At 40.9% G+C, this 25,583-nt stretch overlaps 1 protein-coding gene across 1 annotated transcript in view; it reads right to left on the bottom strand.

The window, feature by feature from the left end:
• Positions 1 to 25,583, bottom strand: part of CHN1 (chimerin 1) — a 126,905-nt gene that overhangs the window by 40,579 nt on the left and 60,743 nt on the right. Inside the window, exon 6 of the mRNA XM_054971442.1 lies at positions 21,070 to 21,358. Coding sequence (XP_054827417.1) covers positions 21,070 to 21,358 — 289 coding nt within the window. The remainder of the gene's footprint in view (positions 1 to 21,069; positions 21,359 to 25,583) is intronic.

Raw genomic sequence — 25,583 nt, forward strand, 5'->3', positions numbered from 1 at the left:
CAGCATCGAAACTGAAGAGCAAAACAGGAAAACCCAGGATTACGGGATGATTCACGTGAAAAGTAATTTCGTTGCTTAAGGCTTTTCACAACAGTTATGTCCCCTCTGATATGTTTCTGCCAATTCTGTGGCTGTAGATAATGTTGATAAGGTAACTGAATAGTCTTTCTGTATAGATCAACATGCTGTTCAATGGTATACATTATTTCTGCAAACAGTTTCGTCCATGCTGCCAGTTTAGGTCTTTTGTACTGATCCTACTTGCATCAAAATGAACTATGGAGAGACATGATGCTATCAAATTAGAGTGTTCGCTTCTTACACTTACATTTATGCAGAAATTACAACATACTGTTAACAAGCAATAGTTCGCATAACTAGTCACGGGGGGTTGCCAACCTCCAGGTCCAGCCTGAAATTCTCCTGAAATTGCAGCTGATCTCCAGACTACAAAGATCAGTTCTGGAGAAAATGACTGCCTTGGAAGGTGGACTCTATGGCTTTACACACGGCCGAGGTCCCTCTTGTCCCAACGTTCCACCCCCCAAAATCTCCAGGAACTTCTCATCCCAGAGTTGGCAACCTTCGGTCAGACGCCTGGACCTCGTGGTTCAGAACAGAACTTTCTGCCCGGCTCCCAGTGGTGCTGTGCTGTTCTCAAACAGATCTGAGCCAAAGATGCACACATACTCAATGCTAATAGCTATGTTCTCCAAGATGACTTTGAGATAAATGAGTGGAAAGTGTCTCTGTAATTTTTTTTTTAAAGAAACTTGTTCTTATACACTCCCTCATTAGCCTATATAATACATGCAGTCCAGAATTCCTTCTTTTGTGATCATGAAATCAATGAAATCATTTACAAATTGGCAAATGAAGGATTTATAATCCAAAAAATGACATGTGAGGAATCATGCGGGGGATGGGGAATAGAAATTAAAAATCCCTTCTCTTTTGCCCTCTTGGTGTTTCCCTTTGAAGTGAATCAAGTAGGTTATGGGTTTGCTTCCAGCATGGCACAGTAATTGGAGCGTTGGACTAGTGGGGTGTAGTTGTTAAGTGTGTCAGTCTAGGATCTGGGAGATCCAGGTCTGAATCCTCATTCTGCCATGGAAACTTGCTGGGTGACCTTGGCCCAATCACACACTCCCTGCCTAATCTACTTCACAGGGTTGTTGTGAGGATAAAATGGAGGAGAGGAGAATGATGTGAGCTGCTTTGGGTCTCCATTGGTGAGAAAGATGGGGTATAAATGAAGTAAATAAAATAAATTGCTTCCCTACAGCCCAGTGCAGGGAGAGAAACTGGGGTGGTAACGGGCACTGCCCCATGTAATCTCCAGATCTTTTAAACAGTCAGTGGGGCTGCCCCCTTTGCTGCTTAAATAGTCACTTCAGTAGTGTCTATCTCAGATTTCCTCCCCATCCTAGTGGCCTAACTACATGACAGACTTTTTCAGATGCTTCTCTGGGACCAGTCCACAGGTATGGTCTGGGAATTACAAGCTCTGAACTTGATTCCCCGAGACAGAGGGACCCAATTTGGACTGAGACAGTACCATATGGGCAGAGAGGTGTTAAGCCTCCCCACCACAATGTTTTCCTGATCACAAATGACCTTTGAGGAGCCACTGTTTGCCACATGGTGGAACTTAACATGTAGGCCATGAGTATATTAGGTCTCCCCAATGGGGCAAATAGCAGCTCTCCAGGGCCATTTCAATTCATGAAAACAGTGCAGGGTGGCAGGTTTAAGCCCCTCCTCCCCGCACACCACAGTGCTGATCTAAATTGGGCTCCTGTTACTCAGCCCAAAGAAACCCTATTAATATAATTTATGGGTGCACCCCCAAAAGGAATCGTTGGCCTATATTTATTTAAAACATTTTTATGCTGCCTTTCCATTCAGCTTAGGGACTCCAAGGCAGCAAACACTCAAAAACAGTAAAACAAGCACTGCAAATACACAGTATAAAAACAATTAAACAACAATAATTAAGCAAAAAAACCCCCACACACTCAACTAAAACAATACACAGAAAGAAGGGCCAGTGAGGGGCTACTGGACAAAACAGAAGAGTCTTTACCTCTTGGTGGAAGACAGTGATAAGAGGGAGAAAGAGGAATCTCCCCGGTGAGGCAATTCTGTAATTTTTGTACAAAGCCAAAGGCATGAGTCAGCATCCTACACAAGATCTCTTTACTTTTGATCAAAGCACAGAATTGATGCAAGACATTTTCTACATGGGGATAGCCTAGCAGCCTGGACACACCAGAGATGCATTGATCTAAGCCCACTGTCAATCTTCTAATGCCCCTCACACCATTTTGGCCCTTAAACACAACACTAGTTTTTAAAGATAAACAAAGGAGGCCCTTTGTAATTCCTTTGCTAATACATTTATTGGAACACTACAATCAATCCAGGAAGGACCATCTGGTCTTTTTTTCTGATACCATCGGCATATCTGTGTCAGTCTTCACAGATAAATTCAGGAGCAGGCCCTTCAGCACTCTGTTCTTGGAAGATGGCTTCCATCTGAAACCATCTCGCAATCACCACAAACAATGCAGCATTAGACCTTTTCTCTTCACGATAGGCAGAGTATGATCTTCCCCCTTCTGCCCCTTCCCCAATTTAACATTTCGTGCCCCTTTTTTCTATTCTTCCTCTTAGCTGTCCCATTTCCCAATATGGGCTGGTTTGTCCTATTACAGCCAGCTCCTCCCTACTGCATCCTAATCAAGGACTCTTTCATTATTCTAAACCCCGTTCCCTACTTGTACCATTGCAATGTGTGGTCTCATTTCGGGCAGCCCAGCATCTGTCTCTTCTCTCTGGGTTGGTTTGCCCTGGACTAGCCAAGCAGGAAGAACATAAAGTGGATCCTAAAAGTAGACATGGGCATGAATCAAAATACGAATCAAATTTCATGGCGAATTGGGCCGATTTGTGTTTCATGAAACACGTTTCGTAGGGCTGTGGTTTTCATGAAATTTACGACTTTTTGGGCTGATTTGTTTGGTTTGTGAATGAGTTGTGATGCCAGACAGGCTGCTGCTGATGCATCGATTCCCTAGGCAACATAGACCAGGAATGTCTGCAGACCTTTTGTTGCCATTGGAAACCCCAATCTTAGCCCACATAACCTTGATAGGCAGCTCTCCCTGCCAACTGTGGAGAGCTTCCATTCTGCCCTATACAACAAGGAGCAGGGGGGCTAATCCTCTAGGCAACTGAGGAGATGGGCCTTCTGTAGCCATAGGAACACCAATCTCATCCCTCCAAACCCTGTTAGGCAGGTCTGTCTGCCAACCAGAGACCTCATGTTCTGCTCTATGTGAACGTTTCTTATATAAGGCACAGCTCTCTGCCTCGTGCTTTTCAATTCCAGTATACAGAGGGACCTGTTGCTGGGATTTGGAGTGAGAGAGTGGATTTGCTGCTGCTTTAAAGGATACTGAAAAGCCATTCTTATTTTCAGCTCTTGGCCTTGCTGGGAAGGTCGTTGGGTGAGGGCGCCTTCTTTCCTCCACCCCACCCAACCCCAGTCTGAGGGCGTTGCCTGGCTCTGGGGCCTAGCTTTACTGAGGCCTTCCTTTTTTTTCTTTAATTGTCTTTGCTTATATTCTTATTTAGAGCATTTGTTCATGCTGGCTTATTGCGTGAGGATGGGTGGAGGAGAGCCTGCTGAAGTCTCCCTGCAAGTTTGGCATCTCTGGGTATGAAGGGGGCCATTGAAGAGCCCTGAGTTCTGACGAATCACGAAACTAATGAATTGTTTCACGAAATGGGACCATTTCATGATTCGTGGAATGCGACAAAACACAAAACACTCATTTCATTTTTTCCCCATTTTGTGCCCATCTCTACCTAAAAGATAACTTTAATTGGGAACTTAGCTTCAAGAAACACAACTACACACTAGGACTGGATTGTTGTTCTTTGGGTTCCGAGTACAACTGCCTATTCTTTCTGTTTTCCTTACTGATTCTCTGTTTCTTATCTGTATCTTGTTAACTGCCAGGTTAAATGATTAGTTTTCTTCCTTTCTCTCACTGGTCTGGGAATTGCTGTGTCAAAAGTGGGATTAGTATATATAACAAACAGAAACAATTCCAATTTAGCCCCAGATCTCATGTGTGTACACATTGTACGCATGTAGGGGATGCTCTAGACCAGCGATGGCGAACCTATGGCACGCGTGCCACAACTGGCACGCAGAGCCCTCTCTGTGGGCACGTGAGCCAAGTCGCCGATCGCTAGGTCCAGGGCTCATTTGGAGGGAGAACGCCTGCAATGGCATTCCAGTAGCTCTGAGCAGAGATCACATGGGTTTTGGCCCTGCCCATGTGATTCCTTTTCCTCAAGGCTGCCTTCCTGCTGCCCGTCTCTTTAGCAGCAGGAAGCGGAGGCAGCAGCCAGGCTGCTGGGGCTGGCTTTCTAAAGAAGACTAAGCTGCTTTGATTTAACTTGCTTTACTTTCATTCGTGGCTCCTGAGAGAGAGAGAGAGAGAGAGAGAGAGAGAGAGAGAGAGAGAGAGAGAGAGAGAGAGAGAGAGAGCTTGCAGGGCTGCTGGTCTAAAGAAGGGCAAACTGCTTTGATTCAACTTGCTTTACTTTCATTCGTGGCTCCTGAGTGAGTGAGTGAGAGAGAGATGTTAATTAGTTGGGACAACTGTATGAGTTGTTTTTTTCTTAACTAAAACCTCAGTATTCAGGTTTAATTGCAGTGCTGGCACTTTGAAATAAATAAGTTGGTTTTGTGTTGCAGTTTGGGCACTTGGGCTCAAAAAGGTTTGTCATCACTGCTCTAGTCTGTTGGGCCATACATGGACTGCTTTAGGTAACACACCTGGCACACTTGAGAATCTAGCTCTGAGCACAGAACTCCCAAATCACATCTGCTGAACAGACTTGGAGCCATACTTGGGAAAAGTTTATCATGTAGTTAGGCTGTAGGAAAACGAACAGGCATATTGAAGATTCTGCCTCCAATTACTAGGATTCAATGACAGCACACAGGCAAAGGGCCATTTGTTTGCCTATTCTGCAATCTCCTCACTTTGGGACGTTGAGTTGGGAATCCCATACTTTTGTGCATGCTGGTAGACTCCCTTGGATATGCAGAAATGTCCCTCTTGCTTGCAAGAGGCCCCATTTTGCTGCTAGAGTTATCGGCACAAAACCACACATTTTGCTATTAGAGGAAATGATAGCTTTGATCTCAGGGCCCAACAAAGTTTAAGTCTCTGAGGAACCAGGGACACTATGCATATGAACAGATTGACTCTCCATGTACAAGAGCATTTTCCCTACAACTCCTATTGACTCCAGCAAGGCAAACAGCCTTAATTTCTTTGTAAAGCTCTACCTATTCTAGATGGCAATAGGATCCCTATGTGGGCTATGATGATGGCCGTACATTTTTTATTCAGGCAATTAAAAAGTGGCAATCACAGGACACAGGAAAGGCAAAAAAAAAGTATAACAGTTGACCTGCTTTAGCTAAACAGCCACAGAATTAACTAGGCCGCTGTACTCATTCCAGAACTATAAAACAGGAAACTTCTTAGAACAAATTTCTATTCTTGTACTACAATTGATCGGGGACCAATTTTTATAGTTCAACGTTCATTGCAAGTCGCATAAAAAAAGAATGGAACCTGCTGAGAAAAATATGACAATTATAATCCTGTAGATAGTTTTCAAAGGAGAGGTGGCACTGAACTAATCCATTAGCATCTAGAAGAATGAAACTGTGGTTCTCGAAAGCTTATGCTACAGTAAAGTTGGTTAGTCTTAAAGGTGCTACTGGACTCTTTACTATCTAACCACTACACTGTGCTGACTCCCTGTCATGATGTCTAAATGCAACCTTGTTCTCACAGTTCTCTTCCTCAGATGCATGTGGTTAGAGTGTCAGATAAGGATCTGGGAGATCCTACCAACCCCCCTTGGGCCAGCACCCCTCCTCAGCCCAACTTACCTCTCAGTGTTGTTATAAGGATAAAATGGGGAATTGAGAATGAGTAATGTATGCTGCCTTGAACTTGCGTAAGGAAGGAAAATAGGATAAAACTGTGCTAGACAAACAGATTCGTCATAGAGGGCATAAACACCGCTTGTTACTTTCCCCATGCACTTCTCACATTCCTTGCTCTTCCCTTTATGCAATTTAAAAATTCCCTGGTTTGATTAAGCTCCAACACACCATGATGTCCTAATACAGCTGCCTCAATGAACTGGATTCAGAGTCACATTTGTGGCAAGTCAACAAACCCCATTTGCTGAAGTGCATACATTCAGACATCTCAGCAAATTGTTGATTGATCAAATCAGGGAGATTTGAATTAAACTCCATGCTCGGACAGCTGAGTGAGGAGAGCATGGGAACGCAGCAACATAATGTGTTTGCATTTATCACAGACAAATTGCTACTGAATCTCAGTTTGTCACATATGTATATGAACAGGTTTAAGATACACAGAAAGAAAGCAAAGCAAAAGGGGGGTGGATCATGGCTATGAAAAGCAAGGAAAGAGGAAGAGAGAGAGAAGAATGCTACCAACGGTGCAGACAACGAAAGCAGCACATACAACATAACTGAGCTGCTTTTAAGAGAGGCATCCTGTAATGTGCGAGGGCATAGCAATCAAGAATATGTCATGAGCAGCAACAGTTTTGCCAAAGACTGCTACTGAGGAAATCCAAAATTGCTTATCATATTACTTGTGAGCAGGTCTCCAGACAAGGTTAAATTTGAATGTTAATCACAAGGTCTATAAAGTTCTTCTCAGTATGCCTCCTTTCAAATTTGGAAAACTTATTTTAGGTCAATTCACAGGGCTGCTGCTCACTTTATGTTTCGTACTCAAGCACCAGGTACCTGAGTAGAAAACACATGTTGCTCTTAGTCAAGCCAGAATGACACATGCATGTCTAGATATTGCTTTCTCCTCCCTGGAAAGCTTAGTGGAACCCTAGTTTCTTCCCATTCCTCTCTTCTATGACTTCCTCTAAGGGAAAAAACGTTAACTTAAATCTGCATGTAGCATTCTCTCTCAACTGGTGTAATGTTCATGTATTTTGTACAGTGATTTATTGTACATGTGAGGGACAGGAATGCATAGCCTTTGGTAAGAACAGACGACAAGGCATTTATATCTAAATAGGTGTGAAGAAGGCAGATTTCCTGAACTGCTAAAATCTTCCTTGCAATTTTTGCTGCAAGCCTCCGAAGCAATTATCCCACCCTAGAGCCATTCCTAAGGGTTGTGAAAGCCACTAATGAACTAGGTATATATTTATTTACAATGATAAACGGGGAACTGTTTTGAACAAACAACGGACGCAGCAAAACAGATCTGGAAACAATTTCAAGAGGCTGGGAATCCATCTGCCTGAGTCTCTCCTATATGCACCAGTTCAACCCTCCAGGACAAAACCAGAAATATTCTGAAAACCAAATGACTAGATATTTATTTCAGACCAGAGATACCTGCGGCTGAACTGCCTTGCTCACGGAGTATATTATCCTGGCCAGGGTAGCCGTGTTTTTATCCCTCGTTCCCTTTCCCTTCAGGCAAAGCGTCTACTTGCTGGAGGAGGAGAAACGGTCCCGTGCGGTAAAATCTCTCTTGCAATTCCTTCCACAGCTTATTAAGCCCACGTGCTTAGAGCTGCTATAAAGCCTTTCCAATTGGTCATGGATTGGAAAAGGAAGCCATCTATGCTACCTTGCATTAGCATATCCTTACTAACTCAGAGGCATAGACTTTCTCCAAGGTTTCACATCTGGATTGGAAACATCTCTTTTACTGCTTGGCAAGCCCACACCAATGCCTCTGGGCCTTCCCTCTTCAGTGCACTGCTGAGCTTTTTGCAAAAAGAAAAATGTCAGTAAGAAATTACCGATGTAAACTATGTTAGATTATGGGCTGGATCCAGCACAAAATTTCCCCTTCCGCCACAGCTCTTGTGCAAATGTAAACGCAAGAAAAAGACAGCAGTAGCTACTTGCGCTAATTCAGACTTACTGCATCCTGACTTGCACAAGATTTTGCCAAGCAATTTCTAGGCACTATAATATGAATGTGTTCGATGTTGTACAAGATCTTGCACAAGTGAAACTGCACAATGTCTATTTATGTTTCTGCTTGAGCATCGCTGGATCCACGTCCCTGTTATCACTGGTGAATTTATGTATAAAGGTAATCAGGATTATTTCTGCTTTTCCTATGCCTGCCTTTCATTCAGCAATCCATTTCTGCACAACGACACATGTATACATACCCCAGTTTAATGAGTGTGGGTTCTGAATGGACAGTCTGCTCCCTCTCAGGTTTTTGGAGGTTACAGATCATTAATTCAGACCCTATTCATGTCAACTTTTGTTCAGTAGTTTTAATAATTGGGTGGGGGCTGGAAGTGGAGCAGGTGAGATTCTAATCCTTGTTCCTCCCCAATTCACATATTTCTATTCAGTTTGACCATCTGCACAGGCTTCCTTAAAGATGCGTTGATCCTCCAAGAAAACATTTTGTAGTTCAATTACCAGTAGAAATAAGCCAGCCACTAACTTTGCACTTAAATAATGCATCGAATTAGACTGCAACCTCTTAGTTCACTGAATCGTCATAAATAATATTAAGGATTAACATAAATCATTCTGATATTTTCCCTTTTTCTCCTCTGGTAAGCAGCATGTTTATGTTTTGGCATGCTTATTTCTCAGTTGTCAGTTTCTTTTCCCCCTCTTATTTTGTGAAACTTGATTTATTTTCAATTACACATTAGGGTCACATTAGCAGAAAATGATTTCTGGATCCTGGAAAATTAAATCTAGAGAATGCCAATAAAAAGCTGAACAAAACTACGTGACAGGGAAAGGTCAATCTTTCACTGCTGTAATTATTATTTTTAAAAAGTATTTAAATCTGAAAAAGCAGTTTCATAAGCTAATAAATTTGCATTTGCATGTGACTTTGGGTTATAGCAATTTATAGGACACTGGTTACAAATCTTACATAAATTAATGACAAATCTTATATAAGTTAGTGACAAATCTTACATAAGTTAGTGACATCTTGATTAGAGGAAGGCTTTTAAAAAAAAATAACACTGCAAATTTTAAAACAGCAAATGCACTTATAAAACTAAAAGCATAATCCTCCAAGTAGTTTAAAATGGTGACTAAACCCTATGGTAGCATATCCTGAAGAGACTCTGGCACCAAAAACTGGGTGCCATCAGCAATGTGTTGTGAGTTTAAGCAGTTTACTAATCCTCCCCAGCCCTCAGTATACCCTCATGCTGGTAAAATATGTCATCAGAAACCCTGACATATTTTGCAACATACCAGAAAGGCCAATGTAAATGGGGGCAGAAAATCAAGTCCCCCACCTTGTCCCCAAGAACTTGTGCAGTTCAGGACACAGTGCAATTCTAAACAGAGTTCCACCTTAAGTCCACTGAAGTCAATGTATTTAGAACGGGGTAACTCTGCTTAGGAGAGCACTGTAAGTCTGCAGTCAATCACAGCCCCTCAAAACACTTTATTATGTACCTACTGTTAGGAACAAATGGTAAAAGATGAAAGATTTATATGATCCGAATGTGTGTGTGTGTGTGGTGCCCTCAAGTCAGAGTTGACTTACAGTGACCCCTGGTGGGGTTTTCATGGCAAGAAACTATCAGCGGTGGTTTACCTTTGCCTGCCTCTGCAACCCTGGTCTTCGTTGGAGGTCTCCCATCCAATTATTAACCAAGGCTGATCCTGCTTAGCTTCTGAGATCTGATGAGATCAGGCTCACCTGAGCTATCCAGGCAGGGCAGGGCAGGGCAGGATCTGAGTATTATTATAGAATTCAAATTTTCCTTCTCATAATTTCCAGGGAAAACACTGTGCTACAATATATTGTTGAAGGCTTTCACGGCCGGAGAACGATGGTTGCTGTGGATTTTCCGGGCTGTATAGCCGTGGTCTTGCCAAGACCACAGCTATAGAGCCCAGAAAATCCACAACAACCATCACACTGTACTACAATTTTCATTCACATCCCCATCCTGCTATGAAACTTATTACTGGGTTACATTTCCGTCTGCCACAACTACTGCATAGAGCTGTTGTGCCGATAAATAGGAAGAGGGTAGATATGTGGAGGAGAGCAAAATAGTGACAGATGATATTCTCCAAATCATACTGCTGTATGGCCTGTAGACATTGGGAGCCTTACTGTACTAGGCTGCCAAAAGACCATGAAATCTTGGTGCGGGTCCTCATGTGCCTCCGACACGTTGTTCCTTAGGCATCCTTTGGGGCTCAGTAGCCACCTGCAAGAGAATACTCTAAAGCTGCAAATTGTCCCGAAGGGCGTATGGAAACGACTACATTTACATCTGGCCGGCTACTTAGGACTGTAAGCCAAAAATTGGGAAGGACGGCAAAACAAAACTTTGCACAGAAGTTATCCAACCAACATCCTGTGTGCTCAGGAGTTATAACAAAGACACAGAGCTGCACTGCTTTGCAAGGGATTATCTGTTCTCGACAGCAAACAGATGTCTTTGTGGTGCTATCCAGAGAAAGGCTTCCTATACAGAAGCGACAAAATTCTGGACCAGAATTTTAATGGATAATGGAGAATAATGTTTCTGTACCAGGGACAAGCAACAAGCAAGAGCTTCTGCATCATTAAAAATATATATTTGGTCAGAGTCAGTTTTTACTGGCTTGTGCAGGGATTTCTAGAGCAGCAACTCACTCTGAACAGTTGTTCTGAAAAATTCAAAAGTATTATTGCTGTAAGTAAAGGCAACATCTGTGATAACTGTTTATGTTCAGAAAGACCAATTTTGAAAAACTGTGCCCTTCCGCCAAGGAACTCAGGGCAGCATGTATGGATCCTGTCCTTTTTTTCACAACAACCCAGTGAGGCAAACTAATAGAGACTGATGGATCTAGCTCACCTGGAGGGTTAAATGGAGATTTGAACCCTGATTTCCTCACTCGAAATCCAACTTTCTAACCAATACATCACACTGTCTCTATGCCAGTGTCACAATTATATTTCCTTGTGCAAATATAGTAATGCAATAATAGTTGTCAGACAATGTGCCACCCAATTTTGCAAACATCTAGCAGTCAATACAGTATTCTTTACTAGGAAGACATTACTTCACCAGTCATTTTTTAGTGTTTCCAAAGGCATGTGAATGGGCTTAACCATACCCTCATAGATGTGCAAGCTAAAAATCTTATCTGACATATTCATTTTGTAACTATTCAGTTCATGTGGCTGATTCAGCTCTGGAAGAGTCTGGTGTATTTTGCTATTACAAACATATTTGTTACAGATTTAATTAGCTGTAAGTTATCAAAACTAGCTTCTTAGAAATAGCAAATGAAAACTGCAAACTGGGCAAAGCATTTCATAATGACCATTCACTCATCACTAACTTGCACCTCTGCCAAAACAATTTAACACTTTTTTGCCTGCTGGAAAATACGGTCTATGATTACATAAACTGAGCAAAAATTAAAAAGTAAACAGGCAAGGAACTGATCCATGCTTCTGTATCAATCTACTAAAGTTTTGATAAAATCAGCAGAACTGTGCAGAATACTGACTGATGATGCAATCCTAAGCAGAGTAATACCTTTCAAAGTCTACTGAAGTAAAAAAAAAACCCCAATAAAAGCTCTTGAGAGAGCTGATCTATTGTCAATGTTGCGTAAAATTGGATTACAAAACAATCTTGCCAAAAGACCTTAGTGAGGTGACCTAGCATTACACAAATAACTATTCCTCTGCGATGATGCTTTATTTATTTTTATTTTACTTCATTTATAACCCACACTTTCTCCCCAATGGAGACCCAAGGCCGCTTACATCATTTTCCTCTCCTCCATGTTTTCTTCACAACAACTTTGTGAGGTAGGTCATGCTGAGACAGTGTGACTTGCTCAAGGTCACCCAGAAAGCTTCCATGGCAGAATGAGAAATCAAACCTGGGTCGCCCAGATCCTAGTCTATCACTCTAGCCATTGCACTACACTGACTCGCAACAGAATAGTGAACTCAAGGATTATGTCCATTCATTCAAGGAACTCAAGGATTTTGCCCAATCTCTCCAACAAGCCATGACAAGCACAAGACTGTCACCTGAAAACCGTCACCCTCACCAGTTTATTAAACATCTTAGGCCTATTCACAACTTAGAAGCTCTGGCTTTTCAGGCAGCGTAGGGAGCTGCTGCTGCTGCTGCTGCTGGAAGGGGAAAGCTGAAAAGCTCCCATGCAAAAACAGTTTGCTGTAACCACTGGATCCCGGCCACTGTCACCTGCAGCAAGTCAGAATCATCTTGGGATGGCCAAGCATAAATGCATAAAATTCCACAAAGCCTGTGCTTTCTGTTTAACTCCTATTTTTTCCTACTTTTCAGATAGCAAAAATTAATATACTTAGCATATAATAATGTGCTAAGGCAGCACAGGGTGCACCAGCTTGCAGTTCTCTCTAAAGTACTGGGTAGCTTTTGCAATTTTGCTTGTAGAAAACTACCAGTGCAATCCAAAGTGGAGTTACTCCAGTCTAAGCACATTGATTTCCATGGGTTTAGACTGGAGTAACTCTGCTTAGGACAGCACTGTAAGTAAGGCATTTATAATTTTAAAATTCCATAAATATGTCAAATATTGCAGTTTTATATGCAAAGCTACAAAGGATGCATTTTATGTTTTTAAAGCAGTAAGATAAGATGAGGCTTGATAAGCAAGTATATAGCTATATTTGCATATATCTCATTCCCCCCCGCCCCATTTCTGTTTTTATCTTGAAAAACTGGGAAATTTTTTAAAAGAACATGGCTTCTAAATTTTCCAGAAATTTTTGTATCTCTAGCAACGACATTAGATATGAAACCCCGGGAGCACCAACACAGGGTGTATGTGTGTGTGTGTGGGGGGGGGAATATATCACAATGGAAACTTTAAAAAAAATCTTTTACACCACACAACGCATATTATACTTTAAATGATTAACACATATGGCAAGTACTCATGCCCAGGGCTTTTTTTCTGGGAAAAGAGGTGGTGGGTTGCCAGCACAGGGGCAACTCTTGGTGGGAGGTGGTGCCCCTGGTACCACATGTGCGCGTGCAAAGTGCATTCATGCTCCCAAGGCCAATGACATCACTTTGGGTCAGCTGGAACAAGGGGGGAATTTTTAAAAGTTTAAACCGCCCTCCGTGAAAATGGTCGCATGGCCAGTGGCCCCACCCCCGATCTCCACACAGAGGGGAGTTTAGATTGCCCTCCGCACTGCTCCAGCGGCGCAGAGGGCACTCTAAACTCCCCTCTGTCTGGAGATCAGGGGGCGGGGCCACCAGCCATGTGATCATTTTCAAGAGGTTCCGGAACTCCGTTCCAGCACGTTCCCGCTGAAAAAAAGCCCTGCTCATGCCAGATATCGCATCACCAATCAGGAATGTGGTAAGTTGTATCGTTTAGGTCATGCCCCAGACACTTCTAGACAGATCTTTACTGCAAAAAGTGGGGAAATGAATAAAGAGGAATGTGTTAAAAGTTCTTAAAATGTTGGCATCACCATTTGGACTATACCGTTCTTCCATCGCCTTTGAATCCCTGCACCTGGTGCATGAACAAGTTTAGGGCCACTGTAAAACTGATGCTGTGCTGCTTGCAGGGAATTGGATCTATGGACAGAATGCACTCACAACCCATAAAAGCTACTGTGCGGACATGTACTAAATGAAGGCTATACAGGTCTGAGCAATCGTTCTCTCTTGGGACATCTTATAAATATTGGTATTTACTGATTGAGCATTCACTTCATGCATCTGATATGCTCATGAAAGCCCGCATTACAGTAAATCTCCTAATCTTTAACTCTCCTTTTTGTTTTGGTGCAACGTAAGAAATTCTCACTCCCACAAAAATATGACCTGCAGTGTTTATCTAAAAAGAAAAATTAAAGCTCCAAATGGTAAGGTATGTTGTGTATTAAATTTCCATCTTACTAAATCTGCAGAGCAATAATACATCCACATTTTTGTCTTCTATTAAACAAAGCTGGCTGTCAGTTCAGATGGCTGTTTCTCAGAGGCAACTATTAATCACAAGCTTTTGAAGCTTGAAAATTAATTAAAAAGTGTCATTTAGAATTTGAAAACCTTCTATTCCGAGAAAAGCATGAATCTATGTGTTGCCTCTTCCAATTTTCATACATTTGAATTATACACATCACTATTATCACTCATATCTGAGTCATGGTGGTTCAAAATGTAAATATTTATGCTTTGTCAGCTTTGATTATTTATTTACGCTCTATCCGCTGATATTGGGTGAACATGTCCCCCAGGTCATATACTACAAGAGGCATAACATTCAATGTGCTACATATGAAGAAACTCTTAGTTAAAATTAATTTGATTAAGTGAAACAATGAATAACCTGGAGTTTCCAGATCGAAAATCTACATACAGAGCAAGACTACAAAACTGTAGCTCTTGCATATAAAATTGTGGAAACTACCTTAACTGTTTCCAGAACATACACACATACAGGGCTTTTTTTCAGGGGGAACGCGGGGGAACGGAGTTCCGGAACCTCTTGAAAATGGTCACATGGCTGGTGGCAATTAAACTCCCCTCTGTCTGGAGATCAGGGGGCGGGGCCACCAGCCATGTGACCATTTTCTCTGAGGGCAACCCACTGAGTTCCACTACCGCTTTTCCCAGAAAAAAAGCCCTGCATACATACATACATACATACATACAGTCAGTCAGTCTATATCTTTCTCCCCAATGGGGACCCAAAGTGGTCTTACATCGTTCTTGAGTTTGATTTAAAAAAATGTAAATATGATATTAATCAAGGATACAGATTATCTACTATTTTTACCGGACAGCTGCAGTTTGGAGTTGGTGGAGGGTGAGGCTAGATCTGTATCCTAACTCTCCATAATGGACCGTTAGCAAGTCTTCTTAGCTACAGCTCCCTCTTGTCTCTACTTTTACTGGGTGAGGCAAAATCAGTAAAGCAGATCTGGCCCTTGATCTGCCAGCTGCTCAAGTCTAGTTGGAGACACGCCTTGAATTGGAGATATGCCTCGAATCTGAGCACTATTTAGACAGCTTATACAGGTAGCATGTTTGTCTTTCTTCCAAATATTGGGATCCAACGCAGGTAACACTACAAAGCAAATAAGCATATAACTCTGCTTGGGTGGGCACTTTATATGTCCCTCTCCAAGGAAAACCTTGGTTAAAGGAGACCGAGTCTTCAATAATATTTCTCCAGAGGGAGGTTAAATCAACCCCTTCTTTAATAATGTTTTCATGGCAGATGAAAATGGGCCCTTGAAAAAGGAATTTGGAGGAGTTTTAATTTGGTGTGGAATGGATTTTGGGATGGTGACTATCTTATTGCATATTGGTTGATGACTAATATTTACTCTGCTTCTTTGTGGATGTCTTCCAACTGGTTTCATTATTCTTTATTGTTTTAACTTTGTTGTAAATTGAACCACGGATCCTGTGTAGAGATGGGCACGAACCGGAAAAAAAATGATCCATGCAGTTCGTGGTTCGTCACATTTCACAAATCACGAACCACGAACTTTCACAAACTTGCCCTGGTTCAGGAATTGGTTCGTGAAAATGTGACTTCCGGGCCAGCAAACCACCACTTCCGGGCCAGCAGAAGGTCTGCAGGAAGTCCATCCCCTGTTGCCTAGGAAACTGATTGATCAGTGCCAGGCTGTCTGCAGTGACGAACCAAAAAACGAACCAAACAAACCAGCCTAAAGTTTGTGGTGGTTCATCAGAAATGGGCTCTGACAAACTGCTGGTTCACGAACCATGAACTGGCCTGGTTCATGCTGAATTTTGGTTTGTATTTCGATTCGTGCCCATCTCTAATCCTATGTAGGTTGGAAAAGCAGGGGAGAAACATTTTAATAATTAATACAGAATCATATGACCACATCCTATGATCTGAAGGGCTGCTTCTTCCATATAAACCTGACTGTGTTCTTAGGTTATTGTCTCAACCCCTGAAGATGTTCCTACTTTCTGCACTTAAGGTGGCCAGGGAGACAGGAACTTTTAAGCTTGGGGTACCATTTATGTAATACTCTTCCAAGGGGCACTCATATATGGGACTTTTTCTTCTTCAAGGTACTGAGTTTATACCTTTGTTCACAAGCATTTGGTAGATGTAAATAACTGCCCTTTTTGTTAATGCACTTGTCAATTTGTGTACATTTTATGTGTTCTACAGTGGTCAGTTTTATGCTTTGATTACTTTTTTGTAAGTCACTTTAATGACATTAATAACAAATAATGTACATAAATCAAATAAGAAACCTTAAAGAAATGGCCCACAGGACACTCCTTGGTATTTAGGCTCTGAAGTCCTGCTCCTTGTGCTTTGGGAGGTATTTTACCATAAACAAAGAAGAACCAAATTTTGGCTTTGATCCTCTTCCTATGTTGAAAGATTGTTAACCATTGTTTGAGCTTTTCTCTCTTTTAAATCAAACAGTGAATATTAATAGAATATACTTCTTAAAAAATCTAACACATATGGGATGGGTCTAAAAGTGTGAATTTGCAGCCTTCCCTCTCCCACTGCAGCCTAAAATAGTCCCCATAGTGATCCCACGGGGATATGTTCTAAAAGCAGCATGAGGGGAGATTGGAGGGCAGGCAGGGAAGGGAGAGGGGGAGAAATCAGTGAAAATCCTTTTCACTCCCTTGCACATGAATCTTTTCCACAGTATCCAATCGTATAACTTATTATTTAATGTTCAAACTATCTTGCTTCCATTTCTTAAAAAACAATTATGTTTCATGTGTAGTTAAAAATGCTTCATGTGTGTTGCCACCAGGGATATAAACCTCTGTCTTTCTAAGAGGCAACCTGAATGTTTATGCTATGACAATATGCTTCCTGCTAAATTAAGTAGATCGGGAATCCAAATGCAAAATTTGGAGAGACTTAGACCTTGCAAGGTGTATCTCCAGGCTGCCTGGATTGACTGGCTATAAATAAGAACTTCAGTAGCGGCAGTCACATCAAAAGATTCAGACTCTGTAGTATGCACATTTTTTTCAGAAAAGCAGGGGTTTAAAAAGCAGCCTTTAACCACGATATATAATTACTGATATATATATTTAGGAAATGAACAGATCACCTAAGAATGTCTAGTTTTGTTCCTAGCCTGCTAAGAAGAGACAAGCAGAAGAATGGTATCTCTTCTTGCGTTATGATTAGATTTACTACTCAAATTCACCTAAACTGAGAGGAATTGCTGAAGAATTTTGGAGGGAAACTGGAGCGTTTCCATAGAGAGGGTCTATAAGATGAGCAAATTGTTTGGATATATGCTGGCAACCTTCGACTGTCTCTCATAGGAGTTAGATTTTATCTTTTACGTTAGCATTCATAGAGCTGCATATAATTTTTTGCTTTGTACTGGCAACCATAACCTCATCACTACAGCACACGGCAGTCAAAGGCGAGCATTTGATAGAAACCCACAACTGAGAGGACTCAAGGAGTTAATTGGAATCGACTGCAATGACATTCCTTTTCTGTATATCCCTCTTAATTACAGTGTGGGAACGAAGATTGGACAGATGAGTGGTTCTGCTGATCTAGCATGGACAAGAAAAGAACAAAAATGATTGCACACAAGAAATGGACTCTGAAAAATAGGCTTTGGCGCATGAGAAACAAGGGCTACTGTTGTGAGGATTCTTTAGAAAGTATTCCTGATTGAATTTATTCTTTTTGAATAACAACAACAAATCTGAAGCCATATACATTACCTTGTACAGATTTTTGATTATATTTCTCCATTTTATATTAGAGTCTGGGTCCAAAAATTAAAAAAAATTGAAAGCACTTCTTCCATGCATTGTTTATTTTGACCACTGTAAGATAAGAGAAGGCCACTTGAAATGAAAATCGGATTTGAATTTGGGACACTATAGTGCTTTTAAACAATAGCGAGGTTGTGGGTTTCCTGTTTGAGGGCTTCCTAGAGGCAGTTGGTCAGCCACTATGAGAACACACTGCTGGACTGGATGGGCTTCTGCATGGCTCTCTATATTTCCTAATATTTTAAACCATCTTCTTCTCAGTCCTTTGAACCCATGAATGCTTCTGCCTTTCTCGGGTTTCAGAACTGAATGACTACTCCATAAAATGACAAGTTATTCTGTATAACCAGGAAACACAATCTGTATTTTCAGAAACAATTTATTTTGCTTCTCAATGCAAGACAAAGGACTCTGGGATTCTAGCTAGGTCAAGATCACAAGCCAGCCATTTATATCTTGACAGTTTCATTATTTCATTAATATTTCCCTTGACCAAATTTTTTTTCAAATTTGCATGCAGTAGTTGGCACTTTAAGAGATATATCGATATCATGGTCACCACCATTTTTTTTAGCACCATCATCTTAAGTTATTATTAGGTTCACTTCCTAGAAATCACAATTCCATTCCCAAAAGAAACGCCATCTTGTACCACCTTACAGCCTAACAATATTTTATTCCCTCATCAAATGCTATGAGTGAATTCCTCACTACAAAGTCATTTTATGTAAGAGGTTTGCAGAACCAAGGAGCCACGGGATGCAGGAAGTACAAAGTGAAATGTAATTATGGAAAATTCAGATATAATCAAGAAAAATACAGAAACCATTCACTAGTTGTGCTAAGTGTGTTAACACCTGTAATGAATGGAGAGTTTCATGTTTTATTAAGACAGCAACAGTTATAGTTACGTTCTATTAGATGCTAGGCTAAAACAGGTCTTTTTAACCATGGTTTTAATTATGGGTTTATCTTATCAGCTTTTTAATGATCTATCTTGTTCTATGTATAGTTTTCATACTGTTTATGTCTAGTTGCTTGTGTTTTTAATGGCCTTTTTATGGCTTATGTTTTATACTGTGGTTTTGAATTGTAAGATGACTACAGCCGAACTCTGCTGGGCATAGAAATATTTTAAATAAATAAATATATAAATACTAGTGAGATTAAAAATCCAAAGCTCGGTTCAGCCTGTGTATGTGTGTGAAACTTTCTCACTTTTTAACTGTGAAACTTTCTAATGAATCAGTTGTTTTTATGTTGGAGTCTCCCTTTGAAGAGGAAACTGCTGGGGGGCATTTTAAAATCTAACTCAACCAAATTGTTGCAGGAAACCTACTCCTGACTGTTCCCTAAAGAACTCCCACACTTCAGGAGGATTGAAACCCAGGGCCAATTCTATGGGCCACTCTCCATTGTTCTCAATGGAGGAAACATTTCCAAGCTTGTCCTTGCTCCTTGCTTGACATTTTCTGGTTTGACACTGACTCCCTTGCAAGCTAAACCAACAAAACACAACAGAACCAAACTGCAGCAAGGGAACCAATGTCAAACCTGAGATTCCCAATGATGAACCAGAGAATCCCTTGAGCCGTGGAGTTTAAAAGGTGACTGGCAGCAGCTTGAAGGGCTCTTTTGGAGCTCAGGTGGTGGTGGTGGTGGTGGTGGGGAGAATGGGATGGGAATCCATTCTGCCTGCTCCCTCCTCCCCCAGTCCGCCAGCCTTGCACTACTCTCCTGCAGTGGCACAGAGCTGCTGCCCTCTCGCTTACTGCTGCAGCTGCCTGCCGATGCCTATTACAGCTAAATAATCCAGTCCAGCAGAGTTCGGTTCCCGGATCAGATCTAGAGTTCATCTTGGGGAAACAGCAAAAGTGGATTACATTAGATCAACATAAATCCAGCTTTTGGCTAGTTCCCGGACCTGGACCGGACACCCCTATTTACAGTCATAGATGGTATTGCAAATAGATGATATTATCTTCTATACTATCAATCAAATAATGTAATCTTTGAGTGTCCTGGTCATCTGAGGCTAGCAACCTGAGAAAGAGCCTGCTCAGTTGTGTTACCAAAATGCTGGAATTCTCTCCCTAGGGAGATCTATTTATTCCTGTCACTCATTTTCTTCTACTAGCTGGTGAAGAATTTCCTGTTTCATTTGGCATTCCGTTACTGACTCTTTACTGCTGGTTTATAATATGTACAGTTTCAAAAGTTGATTTTAGTGTCGTTTTAATTGTTTGGTTTAATTTAATTTGCTTCCTTGAGGGCCCTAATTGGGTAGAAAGATAGGATATAAATATCTTAAATACATTAATAATAATAGATACAGCCTCCCTCTCTCCACCAAATCCAGCTGATGGATCTTAGCTTAATCTTGCACAACACAACATGCACAATAAACTGCAATGCAGAAGAGATGTCTTCATTTGCATGTGATCCCACTTTTGAGAAATTTGATTCCAGCATTATCCACGAATACAACAAATGCATACATTACTTTCTAAATGGACAGTATTCCATAAACTCAGTTCTTGCCATACAACATCTAGTTTAGAGTCCAACAAATTACCACATAGCCAACAGACCAGCAAAAATCCAGGGATACAAAAGGGCCAAACAACTGCTTGGTGATATATGATGCAGAAACATAAAGCATCTGATTCTCAATCGGCTTTAACATCTAGGGTGTACTTATGATATTGACTGCTACATTATTGTTCTGCTAACCATGAATGTGGCTGTGTGAGCAACAATCAAACCTCCCCCATAAGTCTTCCCATCTCCCTTTCTTAATTCTTGTTAAAATTATGAATCAATGTAAACAGTTATAAGATCAAAAGTCTGACTGAGTAACTCTTACCACCCCTTATTTCTAATCTTTACTAACTCATAGTTTGATAATATGGGAATTTCTGGTAAAAATACTTAATATGCGTTTGAAATTGGGTTAATAGTTTGTTTTCCTAACATATTGGATAAAATAAAGTTTCCTTTTTTGTTACTTTAAAAATGCAAGTTTTTTTAAAAAAAACACAATATTTTTTAAATACTCAGAAATGTCCAGAGCAATTGCTTGTCATTCAATATGGAGGAGTTAAAATTATGAACCAGTGGAAATCTTAGAAGAAAGAAGTTTGCCTGAGAACTTACCCTTTTTTCAACTATTTCATTGTCTCCTGTAGGCTCTTTCCCATCAAGCGTATCTCTCACAGCCACAGTATGTTTCTTGTTTGTTGGCTCTCGGTTTAAAGTTGTATATCCTATGTGTTCATAAATTGGATTTATGGTCATCTTGGCAATGTATTCCGCTGCCTTGGTTTCAATATAAAGGGTGATCAATCCATCTGTCACCAGGTCATGGATGGACTCGAAACGTTTCTCTCCCACAAAGTGTTTTCCATCATAGTAGAGTCTGAAGTTTCTGGTTTGATTTCCAAACCTGCCTCAACAGAATGGGAAAATTTTTTTGCCTTTAGTAAGAATACTTGGTACATAATAAACAGTCTCCGAGGACTGAGGCTATTAAGTTCTCTCTGTGCACAATGCAGACTGGTCAGTCTTTGGCTGCAGTTCCTTGCTTCAGCTACTATGTACAAATCAGAACCCAATAATGAAAACAACTATGGACAGAAAGCCAAAGTTGTGTTTGGCCTTGAAAGACATGATTTGTCCTCTAGTTACTTGTCTATTGGACAAGCCAAAATTTTCCTCGAACACGTTGCTTCTCTGTGCAGGAAAAGTTTATAATAGAAGATCCTCTGTTGGAGACTATTGCCATTAAGATCGGATACAAAACTGTGCCTACAAATTGTTGTCCTTCTGTAGGAAGAGGTCATTTCGGGAACAGTGGTTCTTAAGTGCCAACAATTACACGGGGGAGAATTATTGCCAGAACTGCTGGAGGACAAAACAAGCAGGAGGACACACATTCTTTATTTGTGCCCAAAGACCAAGGACTAACTTCTCAGGCTTTTTTCAAAGGCTGCCTTGTGCTGAGCATATTAAACATACTGGACATGTAAGCTGGAAGTGATGATCTCTTCCCAGTGATTATCTGCTTGGAAATGGAACATTTTATTTTACGGTAAAGATTTAATTTTTGCACTTAGGAAACATCCAGTTTAAAGATTTTTAACATCTGGATGTCTGCAGGTAGATGACCATGTTCAAGTAATTGTGCTTTCAGGTGAAGATCTGCATGTTTGAATGCATCCCCCACTCCCAGCATTCTTACAAAATTAGCATGTCTTTGGTTACTAAGCTAGACTGATGTGCCAGTTAGAGACCCAGTACAGTTCCAGTTCCAGAATTGTAAACTTTGACTGGAGCGACCCACCATCAAACTCCGCCTTAGCTATGCAGGTCACTGGATCACTTGAGTACTGGACTGAGACTGGAATGGTTTGTGGGGAATGAAGACAGGGCATTTTTTTGTAGTGGTACTCATTGCTAATGAGTGCTAGCATCTCTGGGGGGGGGGGCTCTCTCCCAAATCCTGTGGGGGAAATCGGTGAAAATCAGTGCAACTTTATACATGAGTACTGGCACTTTTTTAAAGAACAAAAAAACACTGAATAAAGGGATAGGATTGCCATATGCTCAACTCCAACTTATTGAAGCAGTGGGGTTTATAACTAAACTACTAAAATATATAGTTATCACAAGGGGAAGGAAGCCATTTCAACCAGAGCTTCAGTCCTACTACACTGAAGATTATGGCCATGATGCAAAGAGTACCAATCAGAAGATAAACCTTTAGAAGGGTTCCTGCAGTATAGACACTGAACATGTTTCTCCCTGCAAATTGGTAAGATCAGCAACAGCCTTCTCACGTATGTCCTGTGTGATGACTCTCCCTTTGGGGAACAGCCGACCTGAGTACTCTTATTTTGCAAAATGTACAAAACCAATGTTCAGGAGGACACACTTTTAACAGTATTACAACTGTAGTGGGATAGAATAGCCAGAAAGGGTGACTTCATATGGGAGTGGGTACTGCATCGCCTTGTATATTTGTAACCCCATGTCCTGTATTGGTTGCCTGCACTATGCCATCTTGAGCACTTGGTTGTTCATGCTGTCATTTAATTTTATATTCCTAGTCTTATTGTTCATTGGATACCTTATATTATATGATTACATTGTTTTCCTTCTCTACTCTGTAATTCACCTTGAGTCCTACTGAGAAAGGCAGGCTATAAATAAAATAAAAATAATTGGTGCTCTCTAGTTAGTGATAATAAAATTATTGTTTACATCAGACAGTAAAGATATTTTTGAGTTGTTTTTGTGGGACCCTGGGCTTTGGTCCAAGGTTTAGCTCCACCTCTTTCCTAGATCTGAGTCTCCTTCCACTGGATTGATACCTCTCAAGCTGAATCCTAAAACACAGGATGGGCTACAGCAGAGCACTGGCACAAAACAGGGTACATTCCGGCACACTGGGCAGATATTACATCATGCTCATGTTTAACAATACAGTACCATCTTTTGCTAATGTGGACAGCACCTGGTTCATATTCATATACATGATATGGCTATTAACCATCAATGGCCAACAGTCTCAAATGTATTTTGTGATATCTTGCAAAACTATAGACAACGTAATCCATTAGAACCCAATAAGCATGTATGTTTTAACTTCCACTATCTTCAACATCAGCACAGACATAACAAGAATCTTGGAGGCATATACATCCTCTGATTTTCAGGGATACACCCAAATTGTATGTTCCTATTAAAACTGTCCTGGAGCAAGCTGAAACAAGCAACCCTGTGGTGTTACTCCCCACTTAGGCTCTACTTCTGGGTATAATCTTTCCCACAATCTCTCCCACATCATAAGGAACACAGTCCCTACAATCTTGCTGCTTGGAAGTATCTGATTAAAATCCGCTGCAGATAGAGTGCTTCTGCAGGAGCAATTCTACTTGTAATAGAATACCCTCAATCTGCTCCCCCCGCCCTGCCCCTGCAGCAAGCTTTATTGTGCAAAATCACCTGCACCTCCTCCTTCTAGCAGCAGAGGAAGCATGGAGCAAACTTCTGTTTTGTAAACAAAGGAAAGGGATTGATTCTACTCAGTTCACTTCCTAACTAGAGTTCCTGCCATGTCTTAAGCGTTTTGTTCATGAAGCTCCCTCAGCCTTCAGCATTCGCTGCTGGGGGCCTTAGGGGCAGCTTGAGGGAAGGAGAAGGCAAGGAAACATTCACCTCTGTTGAATGCCACAGAAGAGAAGGCAAAGCCAGAACTAAATTCAAGATGTTGAGAAAAACAGTGTTACAGCCGATTAAACAAGAAAGGATTGACTTTTTTTTATGGAATACACCTTGATGATATTGAAAGTTGTTTAAATCTACATCGAATAGTGCACTGGGCCATGAATCTGTGTGGGAAGGTCTGTACAAGTTGAAGTTCTCTTATCAATCTTTTTGTTAGCAATAGAAAATTAGAACCATCTATTTAAGGAAGAAGATAAAAGCACAGATAGACCCTGAGAAGCTATATACATTACAATATTCATATTTCAAAGGAGAATTCTGATGAATAAGACATGCAAATGCACAGTATGACTGGAAGCATTTCAGAGCAACCCGTTCTATTACTGACCAAAAACTTTTGATCTGTGGGTAGTTCCAAAATATGTGAATCAAATCAGTTTTGTTGGCTCCACCTCCAACACGTATCTAGTAAACTAGAATAAATCTTTGAGAGGTGGTGTGGTATAAGGTACTAGTGAAAATGTATATTAACAAAACTTTCCTTCAGTTCCAAGGATATCAATCTTAGTCACACTTTCTTTCAAGTCCAATCCAATTCTTGCTTAATTATCTTTCCCCTTTTTACTCATAAAGCCATTAACAGACCAATCTAAATTTAATATTAAGCATACAATTAATACTTTGCTGTAAGACAGACCCACTCCATTACCTTTTCAAATCGTTTTAGTTCTCAACACAAATAATGGTCCCTGGCCGCAGGGAGGCCCGCCTAGCATCGACCAGAGCCAGGGCCTTTTCAGTCCTGGCTCCAACCTGGTGGAACACTCTGTCTAAAGAGACCAGGACCTGGCCGGATTTGCTATCCTTTCGCTGGGCCTGCAAGACGGACCTGTTCCACCAGGTGTACAGTTGATGCTGGCTGGGCCTCCTGACCGGCCAACTAGAGGAGAATGTGCCCCCCTACTGGAAGCACTTACCGCCCAGCCTTGTTAAACACTTTTGGAGATGGTTAGGTGGTTGTCTTTGGAGAAGTCTGCTGCTATATTTTAAAAAATATTTATATGGTTTTATTGGTTTTAAAGCTATTTGTATTTTAAATTATTATATCAGTTGTAATCCGCCCTGAGCCTGCTGATGCGGGGAGGGCGGAATATAAATTGAATTACTTACTTACTTAATTGATTAATTAATTAATTAATTAAAGAGATCCGTAACATGACAGGTTATTTATAGCCCTTAAACCCTAGGGAAATATTATGTTCTTTGAAGGGGAGTGTAGCAGAGCCACATTTGGATAGGATTCTTTGTTTGCTAACAAGAACTAAATTTTGTGCAGCTGCTAAGTGGAAAAAAACAACCCCAAATCCACCATTGTTTGAAGAGTGGTACCAGAGAGTTTTGAAAACTGTTTTAATGATACAATTGACATATTATGTGAAATT

This window comes from Eublepharis macularius, chromosome 2, assembly GCF_028583425.1.
Source record: "Eublepharis macularius isolate TG4126 chromosome 2, MPM_Emac_v1.0, whole genome shotgun sequence".
NCBI lineage: Eukaryota > Metazoa > Chordata > Lepidosauria > Squamata > Eublepharidae > Eublepharis > Eublepharis macularius.